Source organism: Prionailurus viverrinus, chromosome A3 (assembly GCF_022837055.1).
Source record: "Prionailurus viverrinus isolate Anna chromosome A3, UM_Priviv_1.0, whole genome shotgun sequence".
NCBI lineage: Eukaryota > Metazoa > Chordata > Mammalia > Carnivora > Felidae > Prionailurus > Prionailurus viverrinus.
Genome location: NC_062563.1, coordinates 66,857,655 through 66,884,115, shown reverse-complemented (window position 1 = coordinate 66,884,115; position 26,461 = coordinate 66,857,655). Strand labels below are relative to the sequence as shown.

The window sequence follows — 26,461 nt, the reverse complement described above, 5'->3', positions numbered from 1 at the left end:
AAAGCCGTGCATGCTTCTCAGCTGAGGTTAAACAGCTCACCCTCCTCTCCGATTCTGATGACAAGTCTGCCTGTTTAAGTTTCCTTTTGGGCTTTTCTATTTATGTTGTCATTGATGACTTTGCTCCTAACTCATCTGATTTCAATTTGGACTGATTTGATCCTAATTTTATTACCATGTAATCTGAATGCATGTAATGACTGTAATTATGCTGCTGAGGGAAACAGCTCCTCCACGGTGGGAAGACCTAAATTTAGGCTTCCTGGCAAGGGACTGCTGGCTGGGTGGACACCCACAGCCACCTCAGAGCTGGCGGCCTATGAGAGGACAAAGGCCCTCCCCTGCCCCAGCTCAGTGAGGCGGGTATTTGGGGCTTTGTCCCAGAGATGGACTTGAGGCCCCTCTCAAGAGCCTCAGAAACATGCAGGAGTGTGAGCGAGGGGTCCGTGAGCCCCCCTTCTCTGCACTCCCCGGCTCACACCATAGCCCTCTGTTGCGGTGCTCAGTCTGGGTGTCTCCTCTCTGCCGACACCCGCAAACCAACCATGTCCCCACAGCTCCCCACTTCTAAGATGCAAGACACCAATAGTCCCCCTGCAAGGATTTGGGGGGCAAGGAGTTTCCCTGCTAATCATAGCGTGGGGAAAGCAAGCAGTGATGGAAGAACCCACCAGTAGCCCGACCCTCCACAGTCCAAGGCCACCTCCTCTGTGAATCTCCTTGACCCATCTAGCCTTCTACATACTTTATGTCATTTATTCCACATATGAGGAACAGACTGTAATTATTTCCATTTTACGAATGAGGAATCTGAGGCACAGCAAGGTTAGTACTTTACTCAAGACCACCCAGGGGCTGGGCAACAAAACTTTTACCCACATCATCACACAGCCTCTTCCAATGCCTGGAGCCTGTTATAGGTCCTTCTGCCGAATTTCTCCCTCACTAAAACCACCCTCTAAAGCCTGGGGCTGGCTGGAAGCCATGCTTCCCCCTCCCCCCACCATTCACAGCGAGTGGGGCCATGCAGGATCATGCAGGCACTTCAGCTACAGGAATCTGAGACTCTGGAGACAGAGGGGAAGGTGCTGTTTCTTCCTTGCTCCTCATGCTTGGGGGTCAGCCCTCTCTGTGGCAGACAGGACAAGGCCCACCGGGGCTGTGAGGTGGGGATGCAGGGGAGGGTCAGGGCCAGTTTCTAGTCCCCGGAGGGACTTGGCGGGAAGGGTTAGAACACGAGTTTCCCTTTCCAGGGCTGGATACCTAAGGAGGGGGCAGGGGGGCGGCAGCAGGAGCCGGACAGGCCACTAATTCTGAAGCATCTGCTGTATACCCCTGGAGCCTGGCCCCTGCTGCCCTGAACAAGCTGGGCACCCAACCATGGTGAGGGTGGGCTTGGGGGGGTTGGGACAACAGGCAGGGGAGGACTGTGTATGGCAGCAGCTTCCTTTAGGGAGCTGCTGGGCCTGGAGGGCAGATGAAGGAACTGGGGCTATCTTGCCTGCAGAGAGAAGTGGGCTCCTGCCAACCTGAAGGAGCAGATGTACTTGTTCTAAGACAGCCCCTGACATCAGGAGGCTGATGTGGGCTTAAGGAAGGAGAGACCCTTAGGAAGTGAGCTCCTAGTGAGAGGAGACACCATGCAGAGGCCCTGCCTCAGGACCCCATAGACTTAGAGCAGCCACCACAGGAGCCTGGGTTGGGGTGGGGGGGGGTGGGGGGTGCTACAGGCCCAGCGCCTATCACCTGCTTCCGTGAGGGCCTCAGGGCCTGCCTGCAGTAAAGCCCGTCCTCTGGGGAGAGGGCTCACCGGACAGTTCCACAGCCCCAGCAGAGCCCCAGGCAGGCAGCTGAGCACAGGGCAGAGACCTGTAGTCTGGAGCCCAGAGGAACGAGGGGCTGACAGAGGAGGCCACCCTCTAGTCCTGCCCACACAGAACTGCACCCTGCAGTAATGTGCAGCCTCTATGCAAACGATGGTTGGCCCAGGTGCTCCAAGTCCTGTCCACTACTGCCCTGCTGGGCAGGTGGCAGGCCCTCTACTTTTGACTCTACATTCGGCTCTCTGGAGACCACAGCTCAAGGCTGAACCACAAAGCTGACACCGTCCTGAGTTGGGGGACCTGCTGCTGCAGCTGGAGGCTGCTTTTCTCAGATTTCCCCTTCCAGGCCCGTCTGCCTCACAGCTTCCCTCGCGCCCCCACCCCTTATACACACAGCAGGATTGCATGCCTCCGTCTCATGCTCACCACCACCCTCCCGCAGGAGCTGCCAGAATCTGGGCCCTACCCCCACGGCTCACTCACCCAATGCAGGGACCCGATGCAGACCTTGGCAGCCATCAGGGGCACAGTGGGGTCCGAGGGCCGAAGCTTCATGCACTCCCGCAGCAGAGACACGGCGTAGGCTGACTGCAGAAGAAAGGGCAGGTGACACCATTACTGACAGCCCTGGGCCTCAACAGACTGGGTGCCTCATGCCTACGGCGGGGGGGGGGGGGGGGGGGGGGGGGGGAGCTCCCAAACCGCCAGTCCTTGCTCTGTACCCCTTTCCTCCCAAGAGCCAGGAAGAGGGCCCGGTGAGAGGAGCACAGGTCATGTTGAGTGGACAAATCCCTCCTGGGCTTCAGGTTCCTCATCTGGAGAATGGAGGCTGTGACCTTTGCCCAGAGGTGGTGTGCCAACAGCTAAGGTAACAGCAGGTGGAAGCTCTTTGGAAGGAACTCAAATATGAACCATGGAAATTTTAGAGGCCAAAAGGGGCTCTCTCAAACTTCTGAGCTCAATAGCCTTCGTTTTCAGGGGACGGGATGACACCAAAGCCCTGCAGGAGCTGGAGGCAGGGCTGTGGTGGGGAGATGAGACGAGGCATAAACGCTGGCAGAGGAGGAGGAGAGAAGTCTAGCTGGCAGAGCCAAAGAAAACCTCCAGCCAGGAATCCGAGGTCCCACAAGGCTCCAGGGACTCGGCCACAGAGATGGGGCCAGAATGGACCTGCTGAGAATGGCCATGTGTGGAGGGAGGGCCAGGAGGAGAGACCATCTGCAGCCAGGCAGCAATACAACCAACACAATAATGAGAAGAAGAACACCAGCTAACACTTACTTAGATCTTACTATGTACCAGGCACTGTTATAAATCAGGGCCAAATGTGGCCCTCTGTCTGCTCTTGGAAATAAAGTTTTATTGGAACTCAGCCACACCCATTCATGTATGTATTGCCTACAGCTGTTTTTATGACAGAGTGGAGTAGTTCCCACAGAGACTACTTGGCCTGCAAAGTCAAAAATATTTACTATTTGACCCTGTATAGAAGGTCTGCTGTCCTCTGTGCTAAGTGCTTTATAAATATTAAGTCATTCATTTTTCACAACTCTTCTATGAGGTAGTATGCTATGTCCCTATTTATAGGTGAGGAAACTGAAATGCAGAGAAGTTAAGTAGCTTGTTCAAAGCCACAGTACCCATAAGTGGCTGAGCTGGGGTTTGAACAGTCTGGCTCTAATTTTGTAACCACTGCCCTATTCTGCTCTGTGGTGACTACCTTGGCAGAAGAAGCCTCTGTCTCCCTGCTGCACGTACACACACACACACACACACACACACACACACACAGTCAGGGCTTCTGACTGAATCCAACACTTTTCCAAGAAACTCAGCAGTGACACCACCCCAAGTGTGCACACTCCCATGGTTGTGTGACCCCCAGGTAGGCAGGCAGGCAGGCAGGGGCATGCGTGTGTAACTACAATTCCCACATGCTAAGCCCTGCTGCGAGTCAAGCTTCCTCACCATTAATTAGCTTTCACCCTCCCCAGCAACTCCGAAGGTTATCATTGAGGAAGTGGGACTCTGTTAGGCTTACTTGTCCCCAGCTCAGTGTGAGACTGGCAGAAACAGACCTGGAACTCAATATCTGTGTCCACCCTAGACCCCCAGCCTCTCTCTAGCTACCCCTCCTTTCTCAGCCCAGACATGACAGACTGAGACTCTGGGCGCAGGCTTATTAGGCCAATTCCAGGTGTCCTAGTCAAGGGCCAGTTCCCGGCCCAGTACTGGGCTGGGGTTGTGGGGTCACTGCAGGAAGGCGGAAGAGGTCATGACTCTTGGCTATCAGGTGCCTGCACAAAGGTCAGACACAGAAGACAAAAGCTACCATTCCCCACTGCTCTCTTGGGAAACACAGGACACGCGAGGGTGTGAGACCAAGCACAGGAGGGTGTCAGCAGACGACCTGTTCTGGCAGGCTGGGTGACTGGCCTAGGCTGCAGGATGGCAGGTGTCGTGAAGGGCCTGAAGGGGCTGCCAGGAGATGCACAGCTCCTGTGAATGCAACTCCCCGCACCCCCCGCCACGGCCCCCTGTCCACACAGCACAGCAAGCCTCGGGTTCTCCTTGGCCTCCTTCCCTGGCTGCTGGCCTCTGCAGGGTTGAAGTGTTCCCTGACCTTGAAATAAAGGTTCTATAACCCTGACTGTCCATGTTCACCACACACAGACCACAAAATGCTGCTATTTAAGGAGCCATCTGAGGACTCCACAGTCACGGTTGGCAGCTTTTTTTTCTTTTTCTTTTTTTTTTTTTTTTTGTCATGCTGGTTACCTAGCAACGCAGCCAATGTGACTGCTGAGGAGACCAAGAGAAGGAGCGACCTAAATCATGTCATGGACCTCATCGTTTCTTCCTGCAGGTTGAGGTGTCAGATGTGTTTATATTGGCCTGGCCTCACCTTCGGCACAAGTGCAGGTACAAGAACCTTGATTCCTACCTTAGGCTTTGGCAGAGACCAGCTCTGGCCAATGTCGAGGGCTGCCTGGGCCAACCAGGCAGACTGAGCTGGTGTGCAGGTTCCTGAGGGGAGTGGAGAGTGTGTTTCCAGAACAATCTCCTGCTACACCAAATGCAGGGATGGGTATAACCCAGTGTCTCCAGACTGTGGGGTCTCATGTGCGAGGAACTCCCGCATCACCCCGACTCCCTGCCTATAAGCCCATTCTCATGCCCACCTTGCTGGTCTGTGAAGGAGCCAGGCCCGAACACCAACTCCCTGGATCCTGGGACGTGCCAGACTGCGTGTGGACCTCTCTGATCTCTGAGCCTGGCTCTTCTCAATAAGGAGGTTCAAGATCCCGTACCTCCCAGACTAACATGACACCTTCTCCTGAGACTGGGGGCTTCCTGGAGTACCACCAGATATTAAAGCTAACTTCTGAGTGTGGTACATTCTTCTGAGAGGGGTCCCCAGCTTTTCTTGGCATCTCAAAGGGGGTTCATGATTCACAGAAGGGTGAGGACCACTGCCGTGGCCCTGGGCCTCTCCTCCTGGTTCATGCTCACTATTATAAGACTAGAGGCTCTTTGTTTCCCAGAGTCGGGAAGAAGCTGTCACATGCCCCTGTGAGCTGTCTGCCCAGGCTCTGTGTAAGCTCCAGCCCTACCTCCTCCCCTCCCTCAGGCCTCACTCTGTCTGTGGCTTGAACTCCCCCTGAGCCTTGACAGGACCCTGCTGAGCACAGAGCCAGGGTACATCATGTCTGTGCATTTAGGAGGCTCTGGGAGGTCAACTTGATGGGGGAGGGGAAGAAGTCTGGGAAGACAAACTTGATAGTGGGGGGCGGGGTGGTGCAGGGGTGGGAGGCTCCCCAGGTGATTCTCACCATACTCCCCTGGCCCCTTCCCACCTGTCAGGCTGCAGCCCCTGCTCTTCTTCCTCTTCCCTGCCTGACCCGGCCAGCACGGCCTCCATTTGTGGGGGAGTTGCTGGCAAGCCCAGGAGGGCCCGCCTCGGAGACGAGCTGCAGGGCTAGAAATGGCAGGTGGCACAGATGGGCGGGGGAGGGGGCAGGAATTCCCTCAGCCCCACAAAAGGGCTCTGGGTGTTTACAGCTCTTGGCACGATTTGCAAGCTCCTGCCACCTTATTTCCTGCATTCATAACGTCCTCGGCTCTAACACCCTCAGCACCCAGCTCCGGAAAGGTTTTCCTTTCATGTTACTGCTGAAAATAGAGGCTTATGTAAGTGTAATTCTCATCAGAGGAGAAAGCAGGGGGTACTGGAACAGGGCTCGGTGGGTAGAGTGCAAAGGTGGCCCTGGTGACCTGGGATAAGGGCAGTCTCCCTGCCCCCGCCCCAGCCACATCCTCTGACGCAGTCCTCCCTCTGAACTCCCAAACTCCCATGTGGGAGCTGCTGTTCTGCTCCACCCTCAACCTCTCCCTCCCAGGCAGGTCCTTCCATGGGAAGGTCCTTTCCTGACACCACACTCGATGGGCAGGAAGAGAGCTACGACCCAAATGGAACAACGTGCTCCTTGCCCAGAAGCCTTGTCCCAGGCCTGTTTCACACAGTGGTACTCAAGTCACACATGGAAATGCTCCGATGCCACATGTGTGCGCATGTACTAGGAGAAAAGCATCCACAGACTCACACTGCACACCTGGCACCTCATAACTCACAGGGGGACACCAGAGTCACACAGGGGTCTGTGTGTGACCCTCTGGTGCCCCCCACTCTCTTGGAGATTAAAACCTGATGCGGGACATTTCTGAATCACCGCCACACCCTCCACTCACCTCTGGGAGGGACCAAAGGAGAGCAGAGGCCCCATGGGTGGGGCCCTATGGGTGCAACCTCCCCCACCCCCCACACACACCCCGGGTCTTACCTTCCCACAAGCCACCATGGAGAGGGCCACTTGGTACCAAAGGTGAAATTCTTCAAAGGCAAACTTCATGGCTCGCTCCAGGCACTGAGGAGAGGGGGCTGGTCAGCACTTCCCCACCAGGGGTCCTCCCCTCCCAGCCCAGTCCACTCCTTTCCAGGGTAACCACTGCCCAAATCATTTCCTGGAGGAGGCTGTCTTCGGCCCACACTTGGTTCCTGTCAGCAAACGCCAGGCATCAACTGTCCCTGCCACAGGCATGCTGGATGACTTTGCACAAGTCTCTTACCCTCTCTGCCCCTCGGTTCCTACCTCCACAACGTGTGAAAACCTTCCAGGGTGATGGTCAAAAGTGAATGAAATTGGGTCTGGGTTTTTAAAATTTAAACATCCCATAAAAACGATAAGTGACATTCATTATTGTGCACGGTACCATTCTCAGCTTTTTACGTGTATTAACTCATTCATTCTCCCCAACAGCTCTGTGAGGTGGGTTCTCTCATTATTCCCATTTCACAGATGAGGAAGCTGAGGCTTGAATGACTTATCAGGGTCACAGGGCTAGTAACTGGCAGAGCAGGCTGACTACAAAGCCCCCCAGATGAAAAGGCTTTTTCTCGGTTTTGCTATTCTCTATGACCACCGAGAAGACTGACTGCCCCACCTGCCTGTCCAGTCCTGGGCAAGCCCGTATCAGGGGTGGCCTGGTGAGATCCAACAGACAATACAAGTGCTTCCAGGCGATGGAGGCAGAAGCCAGCATGTGAGGACAGGATTCATCATGTGGCCATGGTCAGGCGGCGTGGGAAACAGAGGTGAGGTTACAGGACCAGACAGTATGTACTTTAAGAGCTCGCTGGCCTGGGTTCACTTGCTGGCTCAGCGTGCACTCTCACCGCCATCTTGGGCAAGAAACCATCTCTCTGGGCCTTGCCTTCCTTGCTGGTAAACTCGAGAGAATACTACTTAAAGAAGGTATCCTCTGAGAGCACCTTGCATGGCACCTGGGGCAAGCAGGTGTCACCCACCTCATCAGCAGATGTCACCCACCCCAGGAACCCCGTAAACACATGGGAAGAGAATCCACTGCTAAAAGGCCTATCCCTAGTGCCACCTTTGATCCCAGCCCAGATTGGAAAGCTCAAACATATATGCGTGCCATTTGCACTGTGGGGGACGGAGAGAGGGACGGCTTGGTGCTCTGGTCCTTCCATCTCCATCCCGGACAGGCACCATCCCTAGAGCGTTGCCCGACCAGGGTCTGCTCAATAGATTGAGGGTGCTCTGTCTAGCTTGGGTGGGAGGGGGCCCAGGTTCCCGACACACACCAAGCTCAGAACCTTGTCAGGAGAGGCAGTAATGAAACATCAGTGTCCTCTGTGGGGGAAACTGAGGGGCGGATAATTTTCCCTTTGTGTTTCTCTATGCAACGCCATGTGTTTTTTTCAAAAGAAAATCACACAAAAACACTAGTAAAACAACTGAAAACCAAAACCCCACCCTGCCAGTGATGAGCAGCTCTCCCAACATTGGAAATGGAATGGTCCTAAGCCTGGTCTCCCAAGAACTGAGCTGTACCCCTTGGTGGAGGCAGGAAAGGGACAGAGGAGGAGGTCCTTGGTGGGCCACCTGACTTCTGGGGAGGGGTGGGCCACTGTACCTCAGAGAGCATGACGTACTGGCCTCTCCTGCCCAGCGTGATGCTCAGGAGGTCATAGATGGCCGCAGCGTTCCGCAGGCTCACTGCCCGGTCCTCCTCCTGCTCCGGTGCTCGGCTCAGCACCACATCTCGGGTAGCCTGTGGGGGAACGTGGGTTGGGAAAGAGCAAGGACAGAAAATAAGCAGCTGCCTGCCTCCAAGGCCCGGTGACCATCACCCTTACATTGCTAACCTAGGCCATGCTCCTAAAATCAGCCAGAGCCTTTCCCCATCCCCATGAAGGCCCCCATGAAAGAGAGAAAACCCTCTACTCATAGCCCAGGTGAGGAAGCAGTTCTGAAGGTTCCTGCTATTCAATGTTTTAGTCTGCAAAATCTCAAACCTACAGAAAAATTTCAAGGATAATGGCACTGATCACATTTGCCTGTCTCTAGTATATAATAATCATAATCATAATCATAATCATAACAATAATAAAGTCATTATGGTAAGATGACCCTTTGCCCCTAAATACAAGAGGGCATTTTTTTTTTTTTAACAACCACAAGAGAAATGCCAGTATTTCAGGAAATGTAAAACTGAAACCTCTCATACCAGCTCACAGTCAGATCTTACCACCTGCCCACTGCTGGTCTCACTAGAAATTTTCTCATCCCAGAACCCAATCCAGGACCATGCCCTGCATTCAGGGAGTATGTCTCTTTTGTCTCCTCTCAGCCAGAAGAGCCCCTCAGCTCTCGTCTGTCTTTCAACCACTGGCATTTTTGAGGACATGTTTATGTGTTTTGTGGAACAGCTCCTTGTGTGCTTGGAATTGTCCACTCACAGAAAGAGCTTCAGGTAATATCTGGAACTGTCTAGATTAGGTGGGTGGTTCTGCTGCTTGACTCACAGGAGGGGAGCTTGGGCTGTGGCTCCTTGGTGTCCTCTGCAGGTCCCCCGAGTCCCTCTGATAAGGACTCCTCTGCTGCTATACTTCCTTCCCATCACCCTGTGTCCAACCCAGACCCTATCCTGACTCCTTCTGACCATGGAACTCTCATAAGCTCCCTAAGAAACCTCTCCCATAACATAGGGCCTCTGTGCTTGGTGTCCAGCACTTAGGAGTTCAGTAGCTCAGAGTTGCCAGGTGGCTGGCTACTGGGTGGGAGGGTGGTGGCAGGGGGCGGGATGGGGGGAGGAGAATGGGAAAGTGTGCTTTAGGAGTAGGTGACTCTGTACAATCTGTATCGCCTGAAATCTCCCCCGTGTGGATTTAGGACCCTCTTTTTCTGTGGCCTGTGATCCCACCCCCTCTTGTAAACCCGTGCCCTGGGGACGACACTCAGGCTCGGCAGTAATCCAACACGAATCATGGTTCTTCGAGCTGAGCAGCAACAGGGCAGGGACCAGGCTAGGGATGCTTTGGGACCTCTGCCTTCCCCAGCCCCCACCACACACACCTGAGCACTGTATCTGAACTGAAGGAAAGCTGGGTTCCAGCCAGATGTCCCTACTGGCAACTCTCAGTATCCTCCTCCATCTGTATTAGGGACTGAGCCCCCTTTTGTATGTTGGGACCCACCCTCTTCTACTTTCCCGCACAGGACCTCAGAACCAAGGATGCTGGGATAAAAGGAAACTTAAAATGACAATCCTTCCTGTCTAGAGATGGTCCTCAAAACTTCCACCTGGGAAGGACTACTAACCCCTCCTCCAGGTCAGGGGCTGAGGCTCCCAAGGGCAAGTGGTTATAGAGGCAGAAGAAGGTCAATGGCCTTCAGACTGCAGGCTCTGAAAAGTATCCTGTTGTGCAGGCCTAAAGTGCATTCCCACAGTCTTCTGGAAGCCAAAATGCCTGTAAGACCCAAGGAAGTAACTCACCCATGGGGGCATTTCAGGAAGGCAAAGCAGTGGCCAGGGGCTCTGATGGGTGTTCCTCCAGCCACAATAGGTGAGGGCTGCCAACCTTCCCCCCCGCCCCCACCCTGTACATGTACCAGTCCCAGGAGAAGGTGCCGGAGAGGCCAGGAGATCCCCAGAAAGGATGAGCAATGGTGCCAACCAGATAAACAAGAGCTGGTCAGGAACTCCAAAGGGTTAAGGGAGAGGAGCAGAGAGGGAAAGTGCCAGAGAAATCCCTCTCCTTCTCAGTGAAATCCACCCACACAGGCACCATCAGGAAGAGAGAAGAAATTCTGAGAGGCTTGGCAGGAGCTATTTCTCTAAGCAGAGCAGGAACACAACACTGGCCATGTACCTCCCCCCTCCGCCACTTCCGGCCTTCCCCTCCAGCAGCTCCCCAGCTCTGGCCACTGAGGGTGGGGCCCAGAGAGGCGACTTTGCCAGGCAGCAATGACAGGGGTGGGGGACAATGAGAGGACAGGAGGTACAGACCCTGCCCTCAGGGAGGGGCCATGGAACCTTCTGGAAGCAGCAACAGTACTTGCGCCCAGTGGAATTTGACCTAGAGCTTGGGTGGGAGAGGGGTCCTAATGGAAAGGGAGCAACACTGGCAGCCTGTGGTGGAGTGGGGTTGGGGGGCTTTTCTGTGGGGAGTGGGGAGATGCCTGGCTGGGCACATGCAGGACCTAGGAAGCTACCCATGCATACCAATATCCTTCTGGGGATGGTGAGCAGTGAGCTGTGACCGAAGCCTCAACTCTGGTTGGCCTGTCCTTGAAGAACAGCCCCTGCAGACCTCAACTCCCAACCCCCTCCAGACTGCTCCAGGACAAAGTCAAACCTCCTCTTCTGTGGCTGCCATGAGGCCCTTCGCCATGAGGTCCTGCTCACCTGGCCAGCTTCTCCCACAACCAGCTCCCAATTGTCCCCCTGCCCCATGGGACTCCTTCAGCTCCCTCTCTGCACCATGGACAGACAATCTGTACCCTCTGTCAATCTGGATGCCCCCTGGCTCCTTAAAACCCAACTCACGTACCTGTTCCTTCAGGTGTTGACCTGACTTATCCCACCAGGCAAGGCCCCCTGCCCGTGTCCTCTCCCAGCATGACACACAGACCCCAGCCCCTGTATGCTCAACAGTTCTTGGGGGTTCTTGGGGCAGGGATGTCTCGCTGTCTCCAGCACCTTCCTTGGTCCATGTCTGTAGAATGACGCTGAGAGAGAAAGATTTCTGGACCTAGTGTGGAAACTTTCTTCTCTTGCCCTAGACCTTGCCTTTGAAGACAACAGTGTCTCTGAATGTGTGCCTGGGGGAAGGGAGCGGTGGATTTCCAGTACTGGGCATGGATTGAGTCAGAAGTCCAGGAACAGATCTGAGCATCTCCTCAGCCTGGGGGCTGGCCTCCCCAGAAGGTAGACAGCAGGGAAGGGGTCTCCTCAGGGGTCCTCAGGACCTGGCGCCTGTGTCAAAAGGGAAGCATGGTTCCCCAAAAGAAAGCCAAAAGCAGAAGTTTGCCCCAGTTGCTATGCCTTTGGGGCAGGGCTGCGGTGAAATGCTACAGTGGTGCTCGCCCGCCGGGTGGGGGAAACAGGGCAAAAGGAAGGAAGCTGTGGGGGTTAGCAACAGGGCAGGGATTCATGTGCGGCATGGAGGGCGGAGCCTCAGACACTTTGGGGACTTCTGGTCACTGCCTGTGTGCCCTGAGTGTCCTGTTCTTCCTCCCCTGGGCTCACCACCCTCAGGCCAGCGATACTACAAGATTCACGAGCAACCTTTGAACTAGTCCCAGCCACTCTTTTCCTCCACCATCCAAATGGCCTTGCTAGGAAATCCTTCAGATCAAATGCAGTGACAGATATGAATGCACCAAGACCCATAAAGCAATATGAAAACACTAAATACTCTTCTCACCATCACCATCCTTACTAGGCTGGGCGTAACACAGAATATTCTCCCAGCACAACCTCCAGGACCCTCCGCCTCTGGAGATTCCCTGTCCTTGTCTGGTCCACGAATTCTGTCCCAGGCAGGGCTTGTGAGCTGTACCTTCTCCCAACCTGGGCCCTCTGGCTGTCTCCCCATGGAAGCCCCCTCCAAACTGAGGGCATTCACGCAGGCCCTCTGCAAGTCAAAAGAGGAAAAGCAAAGAAGAATGTTCTTCCCCACCCCCATCATCCAATAGCTCATTACTGCCAGCATGACCCATATCTGGTGTTTGGAGAAGGATCCATGAAACAAGTGTAGGGCCTCCCAGAAGGGTCAGCGAGACAACTGCCAGGTCTCCAGGCAGGCCAGCCCGTGTGAAAGCTGAGGCAGGAGACTCCTCTTCCAACAGTCATCCTTCACATGTGCTGCATGTCACCTTTTCAGGGTCACATCTGTCACATCTCATCCAGCCTCACAGTAACTCCAGGGAGGGGCAGGGGGAACTGCTGTGCCCCCTGGGCAGATGGGAAACTGAGTCCCAGAAGGTGAACTCATTGTGCAAGGTCCCCGAGAGTTAAGGCTGCGCCTTCAACAGCCAGTCCAGGACAGCTTCTGCCTGCCTCTGGTCCTGACCTTATGCTGACTGCAGGGCCTCAGACCACACTGACCTTCGCTTCCACCTGGTCCCATTTCTCCTCTCTAATCCTGGACACAAACAGGGTAAGAGAAGTAAAGGGAACTAACTTGTGGAGTACTCTGTAAGCATCTCACAATGACCTCATGCACTACTATCCTATTTTACAGATGAGAAGACTGAGGCCCAGGGAGGCTCCCCAAGGCATACAGATAGGTGGGACCCGGATTAGAGCCTAGACATTCTGACTTCACCCCCGGAGGCCTCTGAAGAAGTGTCCAGTGGCCTCGTCCATGCCAACAGAAGCCCTGGGATGGCTCTGCTTATAAAAGAACCAAAGCAAAACACAAGGCTGGGCATTCCAATCAGGAAAAAAGCCCCTCGGGCAATGGGTCCAGCCATGTTCTCAGACACAGCTGCTCCACCGGCCAAGGACCCGGTCTCAGGGCCTGCTGCTGCCACCCTACAAAAGCACCCCGGAAAGGAGTCTCCCAGCAGCATCTGCGACTGGCACCTGCCCCTCCCTGGAGGGCACTGTCATGTTCTGCTTGTGCTCTCGTCCCCCACCAGCAGACATAATTACCACGGCTCTCAAGCTGCTGGTCCACAGAGCCAAGAAATAACATGCTCTGTGACGTGTCCCATCTACGCAGCAACCCGGGCCAGGCCCACGCCAGCCCCCACTCTCCTGCCGCATCAGGCTTCTGCGGCAGAAATCGCAGCTCTTCCTGCCAGCGAGGGCGAGAGGCTCTCCCACCTCTACTGAACCGACTGTTCCGAGCTGGCAGCGTTATCAGACCCTTTACCATCACAGTCTGCAGCAGCACAGGGCCTCGTGTTAAAGCAAACCAGGTGCCAAATGCTGGAACGATCTGTGCTCATCTGCTGAGTCCCAAATGGAATCAAGCCCAAGAAGCACTTTCTTTTCTTCTTTTCTTTTCTCTTCTTTTCTCTCTTCTTTTCTTTCTTTCTTTTTTTTTAAACTGAATGGTATCCTCAAACCAATTTATGTCCCAACCAGAACTGAGCCTCAACATATTCTAAACTGACTGAGCTGGAGCCAAGTATTTATCAGGACAAAACAAATACGTGGTGAACATCTACAATGTACTAGGCGCCTTGTGTTCATTTTCTTGCTTTTTCTGTGCAAGAGAGGCCTTATTAGTCTCATTTTACAGAGGAGAAAACCGAGGATCAGGCAGGTAAGAACCTTGTCCAGGCCACACAGATTGTGAATGGCAAATTCCAGACTCAGACTGCTGGGTGCCTGACACTGGGCATGGCACAGTTAGTTAAGCTGCAGGGTCCTGGTCCCCAGAGGCTTACTCGTCCACCCCGTTCTCACTCAACACCAGGCCTTTGTGCCTTTTTAGTTTCCAAGCACCTGATACCAGCAGCAACTTCTCCACCAGCTGAATGCAACAGGGACCCACAGATTGTCTGTCTTAGCATATATTTTATGCCTAGATCAGTATTGTAGAAATGATCAAGATTTCTGTACTTGCTGGTTCCCCAACTGTTTGAGAAAATTAGACTAGTTTTTGATATATGATTCTTTTAAAAACTAAAATACATACTTGGGCTTCAGCAGATGGGGGTGGGGGGATTCCTCCTGATATGGGGACCAGGATTCTCCAGCTCCCTGGATAAAGGGTGGAAGTAGGTGGAATTGGGGTCTGTGATTGAACTCCTCATCATTGTTTCTCTGGTGCTGGGCATGGCCTGGTATGTTGTAGCTTCTCTAACAAGACTAGATGGATGGACACATGGATGGAAGGATGGATAAGCAAACAGGTGGGTGGATGGATGAATTTTAAAATGTCCTTTTGGGGGCACCTGGGTGGCTCAGTTCGTTAAAAGTCTGACTTCAGCTCAGGTCATGATCTTGCATTTTGTGAGCTCGAGCCCCACATCGGGCTCTGTGCTGACAGCTCTGAGCCTGGAGCCTGCTTTGGATTCTGGGTCTCCCTCTTTCTCTGCCCCTCCCCCGCTCATGCTCTGTCTCTCTTTCTCTCAAAAATAAACATTAAAAAAATTTTTTAATAAATAAAAAATAAAAAAATAAAACAAAATGTCCTTTTGGCCCCAAAGACTCAAAACTAGGTCTAAAACACAAATCTTCTTCAACCAGTTATAACTCACATCCCTTGCATTTCTGTGAAAGCACTTGTACGGTTTCTATTTACCTCTTGAAAGACAAGGGGATTCCCTATTCATTCTGATCACGTTCGGCTGGCCTGTAACAAAAACCGTATCTAAGGTAACAGCCCCAAGCTCAAGACTGCTTGCAAGCTACTACTCTGAGTTCCAAACCACAAAATAGGGGCTGACATGCTCAAGAAACCTGTGGACACTGTTTCCCAGAGCAGCTGCTCTGGTGATCCTAGAGGTGGAAAGCTTTCATGATTATGTCTCCTGGGCTGGCTCTGCTGGGGTAGCTTTTACCACAGCATAATGAATTCGGCACGTATTAGGAAAACCCAAGTAGCAGCCAAGGCAGCCAGCTGCTGTTCTAGAGGCTTCTCCCTATCATCTGCAGCCAAGCCCAGCCAGCATCAAAGGGAGATGAGGAAAACCCCACAGGTACATGGAAGCCAGGCTGAGCCTCAGGGTTCAGCTAAGGGATCAGAGCCCAGGAGGCTGGAATAGTGGTGTCCACACCTGATTGAAAATGTGACCCACAGGGGAAGAGGGTACGAAACAAGGGCAAGGGAGAAGTCAGAGGCTATTTGGTCTCTCTGAGAAACCGCTCTGAGCCACAGAAGCCAGATCCAGATCCCAGGTGGAAAGCCCTCTGTAGATGAGACACCAAAGCTCTCCCCCAGATTCCTAAAGTTTCTAGACATGTGACAGGCTGGGTGTGAGCAAGAGGAAACAAACCAGCCAGCCCTGGAAGAGTGCCTCCTCCCAGCCCAGTGCACACAGTGTCTGGGCACTTCCTCTGCTTTGTGTGCTACAGGAATTCCCAGGACACCACCTGGCCAGCCGGCCTGCACCCTCTGAGTCTCCTGGGCAGGCCAACAAGTCACACGGCCTCTTGCAAAAGGGCAGGAGCTTCTTGGAGAGAAATCCCATGTTTAGGAAAATTCACTTTGGCTCCAAATGTAGGCCATTTTTTAGTAAAAGGCCATTCTCCACTTTGAGATATAGTAGGGTAGTTTGAGGGTTTGGGGTTGGGTGGGGGGATAATCTAATGGAAGGGCATCTGAACTCTGGTCCTAGGCTCCCAGATCAGGCAGAGGCCACCAAAAATGGCTAAGGGAGACAGAGTCCAGCCTCGGTCCCTGCCATCTCACATCGACAGGCACGTCCCTGCTTGCAAAGCCCTCCCTAAGCCTCATCTCATTTGATCTTCAAAACTACCCCCTTGGCCTTTTTACAGATGAGGGAACCAAGAATCAGAGCAGTTTGTAAGTGGCAGAATCCAGACTGCAGTCCAGGGCTTGGGCTCCATGGCCTGTGTTTTGGAAGTTATTTAGGGAGATAGACATCATTCAATTCATGGCTGTGAAGATTATTAGTGTGTGACCTTGACCAAGACACAAACCTGCCCTGGACCTTACTTTTCTCATCTGCACAATGAGAACATATTAGTACTAGACTGAACCATATGAAATGGTTATTTTTTTTCACATGGCTCAACATAAGGCTTCCCTCTATGAGATAATTGGCTCAGAACCTGGCAGAGAAAGGACCTATGAAATGTTCCTGCTTTCGCCTTTTTGCCTCCCACCTGTCATTCCTCAGCATGGGAAGGGGGGTTTCCCGAGACAGATGACTTCAGTGCAGTCTCACCCAAGAGTGGTAGGTGGTGAGATGGCTCAGGTGTGTGGGTGGGGGCAGGGTGGGGTACCAGTCTATGTCTGAGATGCCAGAAGTAGAAACTGGGCTCAGTCTGTGGTTAGAGTGGGGGCCCATTTTCCATGAAAAGAGCATTGTTCTCCCATGAAAATCGAACCCTGCACTTGGTATTTCTATCCTCACCGCGGGCTAACCAGCTAGATGCCCCTTCTTCGAGCAACCACTCACCCCCTCATCAGCATGACCTTGCAAACCTTCTGGACCATGGCCTGGCTAAGGAAGGCTATAATCTCTCGCTGCCCCAGTCCAGTGTCCCTCTCCTGCCTCCCTGCCTGCAGACCCGGTGAGGTGGAGGAAACCCACTGACCAAAGCTCTCTGAACAAGTCCTATTACTGCATTGTCCCAGGTGTCCAGAGGAATATTAGTTTCAGGCTCTTCAGGGACCCAGCTCATGGGGTCTTGGTTTCTTAAACTCCACTTCTACAAGCTGCTCTCAGATGTGCCAATTTAGCAAATTGAGTCCCCAACCTGGGGGGAGGTGGCGTGTCCCCAGCTCACAAGCTCTGAGGGACCCCTTAGCCAGAGGGCTGACATGCAGCCTTGGACTCCACCCAAGCACACCACGTGGGCAACACCTGTACCCTCTGGCTTCCCCTGCTCCAGCACACCCCTCCTCCACCTCCCTCCCAGTCCAGGCCATCCTTCTCACCATCCCCTGGGCCATACTCTCTCCTCCGCTGAGGCTCCAGGGCCCATGCGTGTGTATGTGTGAACACGTGTCTGTGTGTGTATGTGTGTGTGTGGGGGGGAACTCATCTCCCTGCCTGAGGCAGGGGAAATGGGTCTTATGAAAACATCCAAAGAGCACTTCCTGCACACTTTGTCCAGCACACTTTATCCCTCCTCTGCTTTATTTTTCCACAGTACTCAGACACTAGCACCCTGGACATTGCAGTGGTTGATTAATTCATTGTCCACCTCCCTCACTAGAATATAAGGTCCATGAGGGTGGAGACTTTTCTCCGCTTGGTTGCTGCTGCCTTTCTGGCTTCCGGAACAGGGCCTGGCACAAAGTAGATGATAATAAATAGTTGCGTGAATGACTGAATTCCTTCTACAGGCACACTTACCTCTGTACACTACTATCATCTAACAGGGGAAGGAACTGAGGCTCAAAGGCACTAGATTTGCCCATGGCCCTCAGGTGACAGCTGGCAGAGCTGGAAGCTGAATCCAGGCCTTGTGCCTTGAAAGCGCAGGCTCCTTCCACTCCCTCACATTGGCCCCAGAATCAGCACAAGGCTGCTCAGTGCACACTCGTGACTTACTGATACTCATCTTTTGGAATCCCAGAAGAGGTGCTGGGGACTCAACTCAGTCCCTACTCAGGCCCCCAAATGCAGTCTGTGCACCAGACCCAAACCTAGTAGTCTAGGGAGCCTCGCCCCAGTGTGGGGCACAAGTCCAAGAATCCTGCTTTATGGACATCTGTGGGAGGCTGAGCTGGGTCAGGACCCTGTGGCCTGTGCCTGAGCCCCGCAGCCCTACCCCATGGGGGCAGTGAAGGAAAGCCCTGGAGCTTACCATGGACTCACTGATGAGGAGCAGCAGGAGGGCTTCCTCAATATTATCCTTCGGGCAGTAGAGGCTGAAAGACACAAACGGTGGCCCTGGCTCCAGCACAGCCCTCTCAAAGCAGTGCAGCCGGCCTGCCACACCGGCCTTTCTGCCCCAGAGTCAGCAGCTGCCCCGGTAAGGTGACCTGCTCCTGCATAATTCACAGGCACCAGATAGCACCTGCAGCTCTTTATCAAGCCCCAGAGTTATGGATCTGAAAGACTGGGGTGGGTGGTGGGGCCAGAAATACTGCAGATGCTCCAGGGGAAGAAATGTCCCTTTCAGCACCCAGTGCTGCGTGAAGCAGCTGGGGCAGGGAGCTGGGAGCACAAATCCCACTTTCGGTTATTAAACAAATACGAAAGAAGGCACACAAAGACTAGTAGGAAGGCAGATACCCTCCAAATAATTCGATCTTCGGATGCCTTAGAGAATTCTCTTCCCAACCCCATCCTGAGACTGTCTTCCCTGGTCTATCTGGCTCCCGCCGCTGCCTGCCTGGCAGTGAGCTGGGTGGCAGCTGGGGGCAAGTGCAGGGCAGAGAGTGGGGACGTCGGCAGGGCCGAGCCCCAAGTGTGGCATGAGACCAGCAGAGCTTACTTGTCTCCTTCGTAGAGGTGAGGCTTCCGCAGGGCCTGCGTGATGAAGGAGTTCTCCTCCTTGCTCATGAACTCAGGCAGCGGGAGGGACAGGGGGCTCCAGTAGCACTCCTCACTCAAGGAATGTAGCAGGACCCCTGCCAGATGCTTGGCCGCCATCTGGCAGAAAAGGGAGGAAGTCAGACCTGGAACGCCCTCCACCACCCGGCCAAATCCGCCTGCCTTTGTTTGCAGTGTGCTGCCCCTTCAGGAGGCCTGCCTCTCCACCCCTGAGGAGCCCCCTGTTCTGTTTCCAGCACCCCTTCTGTTGGCCTTTGATGGCTTCTACTTCATCTCCTGTCCTCTTTCCTCTCCTAGACAAGATGTATGTTTCCTCCTCCTCTGGCCCCACGGAGCCCAGCACCGCTCTGAGTATTCAGCAAGCCCTTGCAGAGCATAAAGCCACTGGCATGGCAGCTCTCTCGACCAGATGGCTTTCTGATATTTGACCAAAAATTCTAGAGTGAGAAGCAGCTGTGGCTCTGACTTTGGGTGAATCAAAGCCTGAGAAGGTAGACCTGAATTGGGGCAGGAAAGTGAGTCCAGGTTATTTATTAGGTTCATAAACAATCCCTAAGAATTGGTGCAGCACCTTGCTAGGAAGGGATGACATTAGGTTTTAACTCTGATCTAACGCTAGGGGCTGTGGGCAGTGCTGTGACAAGGATGCTGACAGTGCCTCCCAGGCATAGTGGGAGAGAATGCGGAGATTGATTAACAATGTCTGCCATGAGCACAGACAGGGAGAGGAGAAGCATGCGTGGGACACACTGTCATCCCTGATTCATAGGCTGCCTGCTAGCACTTCTGTTGTCTCCCACTGAAAGTGAGCCCTGAACAGGCCAGCCACAGCCAGCACCCAACCCCGAGGCCTCGGCCGTGTGTTATTACCACTTTGAAGTTCTGAGTTGCTTTGGTCTCCACGGTGCGTAGGACCTCCCGGAGCTCTCTCATCCCTTTCACGATGTTCCTAGAGGGAAGACAGCAGAAGCAGGGTCATTACCAGCCTAGCTCCCACAGACACCATCATCAAACCTGCAGATGTAAGTAGAAGCTGGCCCATTAGAGTTTTACTTGAAAACAGTCAGCTGGAATGAAAGGTCAGAGTTGTAACACCAGGATCCTAGAAGCCCAGGATGTAGTTGATCAGAGATAAGAAGGATCCCTCTCCCTCACAGTCCCCCAGGAACCCAGGCTTCCCATTCACTACCAGAAGGGGACCAAGACGGAATATTTCAAACAAGACGCTGTCTTGGCCCCAAAGCCTTGGCTGGTGTCAGATTTTCTGACTTGAATCAGCCTCAAATTCTTCATCTTCACCCACCACACCCGGTCAACGCTGGGGTCCATCCTCACCTCTCAGTCCCCATCACCAGAGCCCTAGACCAGCCTGCATCACCACAAAGGCCAGTATCACCTGCCCCCCCCCCCCCCCCCCGCCAGCCCCTGCCAGCTCTCTGGGCCCTGAAATAATTTGCAAGCTTTTTAAAGTGTGACCGAAAGTAAAATATACATTTTAAATTGCAACCCGGTATGCACACACTTTCCTTACATAAAACTGAAGCAAATTTCTTGACATATTACCTAGCTCTACTGTGTGCCGTCCACTCTGGTATTTTCTATTTTATGTCTCCCTCTACTCCTCTTTTTAAAAATGCTGGCTGCAGCCCACTGAAAAGAACTTGCAGCCCACTAGTTTGCACAACTCACTAGTTGTGGCCTGCAGTTTGAAACACTGCTCCATCGCCCCTGGAGGGGTCCACTTGACAGACAAAAGTCATCTTGTTCCTCCCCAGGCTGGTCCCTTCGTCAGCACCCCCAGGGCTTACAGAATCCAGTCTAGGTCCTCAGCAAGGTATTGCGGGGCTGAAGGGACTGCCCCCTTGCCTCTCTCCCATCTCATCTCCTGCCACTCAGGTCCATTTTGAACAATGGACCCAGGTGACCTATGTCAAATCTTGGCACAGGCTCCTCCCACTGCCTTAAACAGCCCTTCCTCATTCACCCTCAGAAAGCCTTTCCAATATCACTTCCTCTTTGCAGCCAGCCCAAACTCCTCCCCATGCTCACCCTTTTTGCCTGTGTCCCCCTTGCACCCTGTTAATTCCTCTTCTGAAGCTTGACACTATGTGGTCAGTTTCCATTCATGGGCTGACCCTTGGTGCACTGTGCTCTCCAAGGGCAGGGCTCCAGTCCTGCTGCTGAAGCTCAGCACTAGCACAGCTCCTGGCACACAGCATGTGCTCAGCAAATGTTTGAGCACCACCCTTCTCATTTCCTGTGGGGGTTCCCTGGATCACAGCTCACAGGGAAAGCAGAGGCTGCCGGGTGGTCAAATTCAGAAGTGAAAGACTACAGAGGGGTGAAGAGCCAAAGGTGGCAGCTAGGGAAGTCAAGGAGACCCTCCCGCAACTTTCATGCACAAAACAGATTCCTAGGAGCTTTGGGGTATGGGGCCATAAAAAGAAAAATTTGCAGACCAAGTCCCTGCCTTCTGGGAACCACTGGTTTCAGAGAAGAAAGTAAAAATGTGCAAACGACTAACATTATAAACACAGATCCTCGTTTGTGGGGCTGAGAATGGAGGTAAAGACCCCTGGGATAGAGTCAGAGTCACAACGACCTTTCCTAGTTTGTCCAGAGCTTCTGAAGAACCAAGGGGGGCAAACAGGACAGGAAGCCACAGGGCCCTTAGAGACGAGTCAAGTTTGGGTACTGCTGCAGATGTCATGTAGCCTGAGGAGGGGCTCACCTGTGGGCTGTGTACCGTCTCCTCCTCTACAAAATCAGGACTCCAGTTTGGACAGTGTCTCCTAGATTTCTGTCATCTGCATATCACATTTGTAATTGTTGCTACTAGCTGCACACCATCAGTGTTATTATTTATGCAATACTTTCCTTTACATCTTCTTTTTGACTTTAGTAAATACCTTCACAAAAAAATACCTGAAATTAGGGATTTGGTATGCTAGGGGTTTTTTTTTGGAAATAGGTATTAAATATAGAAGTACTTATAAAAAGTTAGTCTGTATATCACTCAAAGCCATCTTGTGTATCACTAGAGGTAGAGCTTGGGAAAGAATAGATTAGACCACAGGTTCTCAAAGTGTGGTCCCTGGACCAGCAGCATCAGCATCCTGGGAACTTATTAACAATGCAAAGTCTGAGGCCCCCACTCCAGACCCACTGTATCAGAAACTCTGGGGCAGAGCCCGGCAGTCTGGGCTTTATCAAGTCCTCAGGGGCTTCCAATGAACATTCAGTTTTGAAAACCACTGGTTTACCTGATCCTCAGTGTCTTCCACTTCCCCTATGCTAAGTAAGAAGCCAGGTTCCAGAAGGGACAACTTGACATGGAAAGTCCAGCTTTGCAGCCAGATTCTGAATCTGTGATCTTGGGAAAGTGAAGCAGCCACTCTGATTCTCATCTCCCATCCATAGGAGGATTCCTCACTTACTCATAGTGCGGTCAGGAAGATGAACATACGTGAAGCCCAAACGCACCCGGGCATGTGGTAGAGGCTCACTAAGTATTAGTTATTTTCCTTTCTCCTTTTAATTTGGGTCCTAAAGATGACATTACATTATGTTTTAATTTGCCACATTATTTTGCATTGAAGTTTGGGACCGAATGAGTAGGGGGCAAGGGCCAGTAGTACCTGAGGGGATCTTCCAGCTCTAAGTCCATCTTTCGCCTTCCACCAGCCCCTGCCTCCCCAGGGGACATATAAGCAGGATTCCCCATAGACAAATCACACCCAGGGACAGACTGGCAGTCCCCAGGAACCCAAGTAGGAGGAGTCTGCAGGAGAGGCCCTTCAGTCCCACTGAGGCCTCTGCCTTAGAAAAGAACCCAGAGTTGGACAGCAGGCCGTCGGCCAGGCCAGCTGAGGGGAGAGCTCAACATCAGCCACCACTAGGAGACAGAAAAGACAGACTGCATGAGCTCCCAGAAGAGAGCAGGACTGGCTGGCTCTGGGAAGTCTGTAGGAGAGCAATGCCCAGGAAGCTGGGTCAATGGCCACAGGCTGGGGCAAGGCTGGATCTAGGGGCTGCACCCTGGGACTGCCCCAGGGCCTTATGGCCCAGAGACAGCTGGTAGCTCCTGGGACTTGTGGGTGATTTTCCACTCTGTGGACTCCCTGCCAGCTTCCTCCCTGGCAGCCTGGCCCAGGCTGCTACCAGGAGCCTAGAGCCAAGAGGGACTATGGCCTCTCTTTCCCACTCCAGCCCAAGGACTGTTCTCTCCCTGCCTTTAGTCTCCACATCATCAACACTGGAAGAGGGCTCCCAGACCGGCGGCACTGGCATCGCCCAGGGGATTCAGAGAAATGCAGGCTCTCAGGGATCCTGCCTCCCCCCAATACACACACAATTAAGGAATCAGAACTGCATCTTCACAAGATCCTATGTCCCAAAAGTTGTGTAATTTTACTATTTTCAAATCTGTAAGGGATTCTGGTATCTCAATAAGTTCCCAGGAATTCTTTAGCACAGCAAATAATTACCCTTGGGCATCTTTTGGGTAAATCCCAATTTTTATTGAATACACATAAAGAGAAAAACCAATACAGAGGCTTCAGTGGCCAGGGCTGTACGGGGAGAGATTCAGGCTCTCAACAGGCCTCGACCTGTTCTAAGATGCTGGCAACACCCCTCTGCCTCAGCTCATCCCTCCAGGAAATGGGAAATCAGATGGTTTCTCCCACCAGCCTGAGCTAACGCTAACCGTGCCAGGTAGAGCTGGGGCTTTTCCCAGTCCCGTGAGAGGGCGGCTTGAAAGATCTCTTTGTTCTGGTCTCTCACACTGACCTTTCTGAGCAAAGCTGCCACTTTAAACAATATCCAAACAGGGCCTCAGATCAACCCTGGCTCAGAAGCAGGCTGTGTGTGGAGAAGCCAGGAAGTGATTGATCCCAAGTCATGTTCCTGGCCGGCCAGGAAGAGAAAGACAGAGATGTACAGGCAGTGATGGGTCATCTAGGGAGGCCTCTAGGTGGCAAGCTTCCCCCCTCTACCTCTTGCCGCCCCTCCCCACTCCCCCCACTGCCGGACCCCTCGTCAGCAGCAGGCAGCAAACAGATTTTTTAAATGCTTTGTCCTATTCAGTCTTCACAGCTTCTGATGAGGCTGGTAAGGCTGGCTTGGTTCTTCCAGGTACCAGCACAATGCTTGGCACATAGAAGGCACTCAAGAAATCATGTGGAATAAATAAACTCCCATTTTCCAATGGGAAAATTAAAGCCTGGTAGACGTCTGCCTTTTCAGGCCATCTAATACCCAAGGGGGAGAGGTGAGCTTGCCATAGGCACCAAGGGTTCAGATTTCACTCCCTTTACACTGAAATGATTCCTCAGAAAGATAATGCTCTCCTTTCCAGGCCATCTGAACTCCAGGACTTCTGGAATTCAGCTAATTGACTAGTCTTTACTAAGTACCTACTGTATATTCAGTACCTGGTCAACAGCCCTGTTGACAAGGGGCATTCAACAAATGCCCTGATAAAATGAACTGAGAGACAAAATGAGTGTCTCATTCATGGCCTGCAGGTAAGGAGCTCACAGTCTGTTAAATCAGCCACACTCAATTTATTCAGAGTTTAGTGAAGTGTTTTGCATACAGTAGGTACTCAACAAATGTTTTGTTTTGTTTTTGGCTTGGTTTGATTTGAAAGAATAAGAAACTGCATGGAATTTATGGTTGAATGAAATCTAAACAGACACTGGTGCATGTGACCCTGACCAGAAGTCCCCATTTCAGGGCTGGCACTAATTGTGTAAGAGAGGTTTCTGGCCAAAGAGCACAGCCAGTTGGCAGATCCCAACAGCTGGAGAGTTGAATCAGGAGACCAGGTCAGGTGAAGCTCAAATAGTTATCAAGCTGTTTACTCCTGCCATAGATCCATATCATCAGTTTCAAAAACTAAAGCTCTCCTCTTTACCCCAAGTCCCAGAAAAAGGGCACTGAGGACATCCAGGCAAGGAGATCTTTCCTCTCTAGCAAGGTGGGAGATGGGCAGTGGGTGCTAACAATAAATACAGGCTGTGCATTATGAGAGGCTGGAAGAGTGTGTTCTCTCCAATGGGCCTCAGAGGTGTCTCTGTGCCCCAAAGAGTGACACAGGCCACTAGGAGGCTCTCTTGGGCTTTCCTGTTGGATGACTCTGGCCCCTGAATCCCCCTTAGAACAATCTGTCTCCTGCCCTCCTCAGCACTACAGATAGTGGGAGGCTGCTGAGGACAAGACAAAATTGCTGCTGATCGAACACACCTCTCACGAGGTCATACCAAACAGCAGGCCGGGCTTTCTAAGGTGCCTCACCATTGGGCAGAGCCCCCCTACCCTCACCCCACCCCAGCCATCTGCAGCCCAGGCTGCCTTAGCTGCCTCTTGACTCAGCACCTAGCTGGCAAGGTGAAGCATGTGCAGTTGCGCACACAGACTCACACCCACACCCCCGCCCCCCAGAAAGGGAGAGTGCTTTTATAAGGCTGAACAATCTGCCAAGCCCCAGGAAACTCCCTCAGAAAGCACACACATTCCCTTCTCTATTGTTTGGTTTTGGTACAGTGTGCACATATTGCTTTAGTAATTAAAAAAAAATTTTTTTTAACATGTACAAAATGTACAGCCCACCTGGTTCCATACACATGGCTCAAGCTTATTCCCAGCCCAGAGCCAAGAAAAGGCTCTGTAGGTCTAGGCAGAAGGAAGGGAAAAAAACCACTCCAAAGAGAATGGCCTCTTGACCACTCTGGGGGAGGAGCCTAGTCAGTTTATGTTCTTGTTTCTTGGGAGATGCCCAAAGACTCAGGTCCTAGTTGAGGTCAGGGCCCCAGACAGGGACAGTCAGCTTTCCTGGTATTGCATCGCCATTGGCTTCCCTTGCTGCCTCACCCCTGGAGCTGCTTCATGCAAAGGAGACCAAACCTCTCCCACCGCCAGGACTCTGGGCCCAGCTGCCATTGTCCACACTCATAAGAACACGTCAGAAAGGTGCCCTCTCCTGGCAGCAGGCTCTGCAGAATTACCTGGGACAAAGCTCCACTCAGAGTCTACGGTTGCCCTCTGGTGGCAGCAAGGGGAATTGAACCGCAGGGTCCCCTCCTTAGGGAGGGGGTCTCCCAATTCATGATTGTCCTTTTAGGTCAGTATTTTCAGTGCCAGGTCAGTTAGGAACCCTGTCATCAGCCACAGAGCAAGGGGAATAAGTCATCTGGGGGGGAATTAACTGATGGATCAATAGGGCAAGGCCCCTGGAAAAAATGAATGTCTCTCAAACATACTAAGTGTAAAATACTGAGGCCCAGATTTAACCAAAGCTCAGAATAAAAGAAGAGCTGTTGGGGGTCAAGCAAATACCACCATACCCCATTTTTCACAGTGGAGAACACCATACCCTTTAAATTATGTCAAATCCTCAATTGGAGGGACAAGGGTGGACCATGGGACCAGGCATTGCTTGTGGCCATCTGGCCCCAAGGGCAGAGCACCCCGGGATCCACCCAAGGTCCACATGGAGTGAGTGACAGCTCGCAGATTCTACGCAGAAGCAGGTCCCACCATCTCCCCCTGCTCCTTAGGCCCCAAGGGAGGTCTTCTAACACCGAGAGGCTCCCTGGCCCCTGAGAGCCCCCC

The 26,461-nt window shown here is 52.8% G+C and overlaps 1 protein-coding gene across 2 annotated transcripts in view; it reads right to left on the bottom strand.

Moving 5' to 3' along the window:
* TTC7A (tetratricopeptide repeat domain 7A) overlaps nucleotides 1–26,461 on the bottom strand; it is a 126,770-nt gene that overhangs the window by 56,008 nt on the left and 44,301 nt on the right. Inside the window, exons 1-7 of one of the 2 annotated variants that reach the window (XM_047851898.1) lie at nucleotides 20,653–20,741; nucleotides 19,715–19,793; nucleotides 18,786–18,943; nucleotides 18,153–18,216; nucleotides 8,322–8,459; nucleotides 6,665–6,748; nucleotides 2,307–2,411 (exon numbers count right to left, since the gene is read on the bottom strand). In XM_047851898.1, the coding sequence (XP_047707854.1) occupies nucleotides 2,307–2,411; nucleotides 6,665–6,748; nucleotides 8,322–8,459; nucleotides 18,153–18,216; nucleotides 18,786–18,943; nucleotides 19,715–19,793; nucleotides 20,653–20,726 (702 nt within the window). In that variant the 5' untranslated portion in view covers nucleotides 20,727–20,741. Of the gene's footprint in view, nucleotides 1–2,306; nucleotides 2,412–6,664; nucleotides 6,749–8,321; nucleotides 8,460–18,152; nucleotides 18,217–18,785; nucleotides 18,944–19,714; nucleotides 19,794–20,652; nucleotides 20,742–26,461 lie in introns of those variants that run through there. The other variant, XM_047851897.1, reaches the window with a different exon arrangement.